The sequence below is a fragment of the Symphodus melops genome (assembly GCF_947650265.1).
Source record: "Symphodus melops genome assembly, chromosome: 9".
NCBI lineage: Eukaryota > Metazoa > Chordata > Actinopteri > Labriformes > Labridae > Symphodus > Symphodus melops.
The window spans coordinates 1581854-1584673 of record NC_136699.1 but is presented as its reverse complement, the minus strand read 5'-3'; the positions used below and the strand labels follow the sequence as shown (position 1 = coordinate 1584673).

At 41.5% G+C, this 2820-nt stretch overlaps 1 protein-coding gene across 1 annotated transcript; it reads right to left on the bottom strand.

Annotated features, from left to right (window-relative positions):
* Positions 1-575: 575 nt before the first annotated feature.
* LOC306829411 (uncharacterized protein) lies at positions 576-1913 on the bottom strand (the record flags this gene model as incomplete). Its single annotated transcript, XM_079352454.1, has 4 exons — positions 576-950; positions 1025-1071; positions 1279-1404; positions 1625-1913. 4 exons carry the CDS (start codon positions 1911-1913, stop codon positions 819-821), a joined length of 594 nt encoding a protein of 197 aa, XP_079208580.1. The 3' UTR covers positions 576-818.
* Between the last annotated feature and the right edge of the window lie 907 nt (positions 1914-2820).

The window sequence follows — 2820 nt, the reverse complement described above, 5'->3', positions numbered from 1 at the left end:
TTTACCGGTCAATCTTTGCTTCTACACTCACCTATGGTTATGAATTTTGGGTCATGACCGAAAGAACAAGATCCCGGATACTAGAAGCTGAAATGGGCTTCCTCTGTAGGGTGGCTGGGCGCACCCTTAGAGACGGGGTGAGGAGCTCGGCCACCAGGGAGGAGCTTGGAGTTTATCCACTACTCCTGCACATTGAGAGGAGTCAGCTGAGGTGGCTTGGGCATCTGGTCCAGATGCCCCCTGGAGGACTTCCCAGGGAGGTGTTCTGGCCATGTCACAGGAAGAGGCCTCGGTGTAGACCTAGGACTGGATGGAGAGAGTATGTCTCTCTGCTGACCTGGAAACTCCTCGGAGTCCCACCAGAAGAGCTGGAGGAAGTGTCTGAGACTGCTGCCGCAGCGACCCGACCGGTGGTAGAAAACTGATGGATGGATTTAAAAACATATTTTGTCTATCAAAAACTTTTGTGGTTGTCCTTCCAACATGTGGTTTGATGTTTCATTTTAAACAAAGTGCTCTTGGATTTACACATAGAACAACACAGGAGACCCTGAAAGCCTGAATGTGACAATCCTTTAATCGGGGGAGTTTTGACAAATTTATTTTATGAAGAATTATAGAAGATTGTTGGCAAATGTGAACTGGTAAATTATTACTGCAATTAAACAAATAAAGTTAAGCTAAACAAACAGAACAAATCTGCAAACCAACACAATGCTTTGCTGCATGATAGGAAATAATATATTGCTAAAGAGCTAAATAGCGCTAACATTAGCATGCTAACAAAACAATGCAAAACAAAGGAACCTTTTGGCTCACTAATCCAAACCAAAAGCCTTCACAGCAGCACTCATCCTTTTCCTCTGCGCTACTTTTGCATCCTTCACTGCACCACGGTCAGCTTTCCTCGTGAAGACCACCGCAGAGTAAACCTGAGTCTCCTCATCAATCTGTGCAAAGACAGACATCAACAGTTAGACGGACATAAACATAACGACAACATGAACGTCTTTCAGTGATTTACCTGTTGATATTTCACCCTCTCACTGATTAATTGCAGGGCGACAGCAGCTGGATGATGAAACAGCAAACACATGCAGAGTTAAACTCAAAGATGAAGAAGGTGTGATGATTTATTGCTGCTTAGAGAGTAAGTTTGATAACTTGTGGAAACAACCACAGCTATTAGGAGGATTACAACCTGACAGAAAATTGTCTTCCTCCTTCTGAGAAAACGTTACAAGAAGTTTCATCATGTTTTTAGTCATCGTCACCAACCTTTAGATTGTTCACTTTCTGGTGTTGGAGTTCGGAAGCAGATGAAAACGACATTTCCAGTCACAGAAATCACCAAGCACAATATCGCTATCACCAGCCCCATAAATTGAAAACTTGCTGATCGTTCTAGACAACAAAGAACATACAAAATAATGATTTTATTATAAAAACATTGTGAATATAGTTCAGGTGACTTTAATTATACGCATTGACAGATTAATTTGCAGCCAGCAAGATCAACGTAATAATGATTATTTTCATTTTCTGCAGATTCTTTGCATGAAATACAATTTTGTAATGACCTTCAGCATCTACTTTTGTCCCATCTCTAAATATGTGCAGTTACCTTTGATGTCAATCTTTGTCCCTTTTCCAAACAGTATCTCTCCACATGCGGCCACAGCACAGAAATAAGTCCCGGCGTCGGACGACTTGACGGTCTTGGAGAAGCTGTAGACGCATTTCTGTGGAGAGTGAGCCTCAGGACTCTCCTCACATCCACCAGGTCTGTTTCCATGAGTGTAAATGACACTGGGATGAGTTTCATCTGATCCGGTTCTGAACCAGAACACTCTGTGTTTCCCTGGACATGTGTTGTTTTTAGACTGAGAGAGGACCGAACACTGCAGAGTCATCAGGTCTCCTGGATGGACTGGATCCTGGGAAATGTCTTGAACGACTGCAGTGATACCGGGCTCTGGTCCTGAATAAATTAAATACAAAGTGAAAATGCTGGAATTTTTTAAAAATATTCTAAATTTGCTGAAGTTTAAAATTTAGAAAGAAAATCCTAGAAGGTATGGACATGTTATTTCCTTATTATGGGGACATTTGTTCAGTCATAAATGGTGTTGAGTATTTACCTTTAATCTGCAGAAATGTTACTTTTAAAACTGTCATTTTGAAACCGTCTCGTCTGACACAAAAGTAAAGTCCAGTATCGCTGAGTTTTGCTCCATTGATAATCACCACAAACGTTCCAGGATCTTTTTTTGCTGTGAATCCAGGAGATACTTCAGCAAGGTCAGAATCGATGGCACTAGTTCCGACCAAAACCTCCGGCAGGTCTCCAGAAACGAGCCTGAGCCAGAATAATTGTGCTGAGTAGAAAGAAGGGTTACGAGGACACGTCAGAGTCACATCATCTCCAACACCAGCAGTCTTTGTCTCAAAGTTCTCATCGACGGTGCATCCTGAAGAAAATAAATATGTGTCAGTGTTTGACAATCAACAAAGTAAAACTGTTTGAACCGTGCAAAAAATTTAACACACTAACCCTTAAAAGACCTGAATTAGATGATAAGATTGGACATGAACTTACCACCAAGTGTGAGCGTCAGCAGAAAAACAAGAACAGACTTCATTTTCTCCTTCGTCCACTTAAGCTGTAAAATGTGCTCGAATGAGAATCTGATTGTCCTTCACTGAACTATATAAAGTAGGAGGGAACAAATACAAACCACTCTGATTGGTCTCTTGTTGTGACGGTATTACTTTACAACCACAGTGGAAATTTTTTGACCATCATTCAAGCCAAAGCAG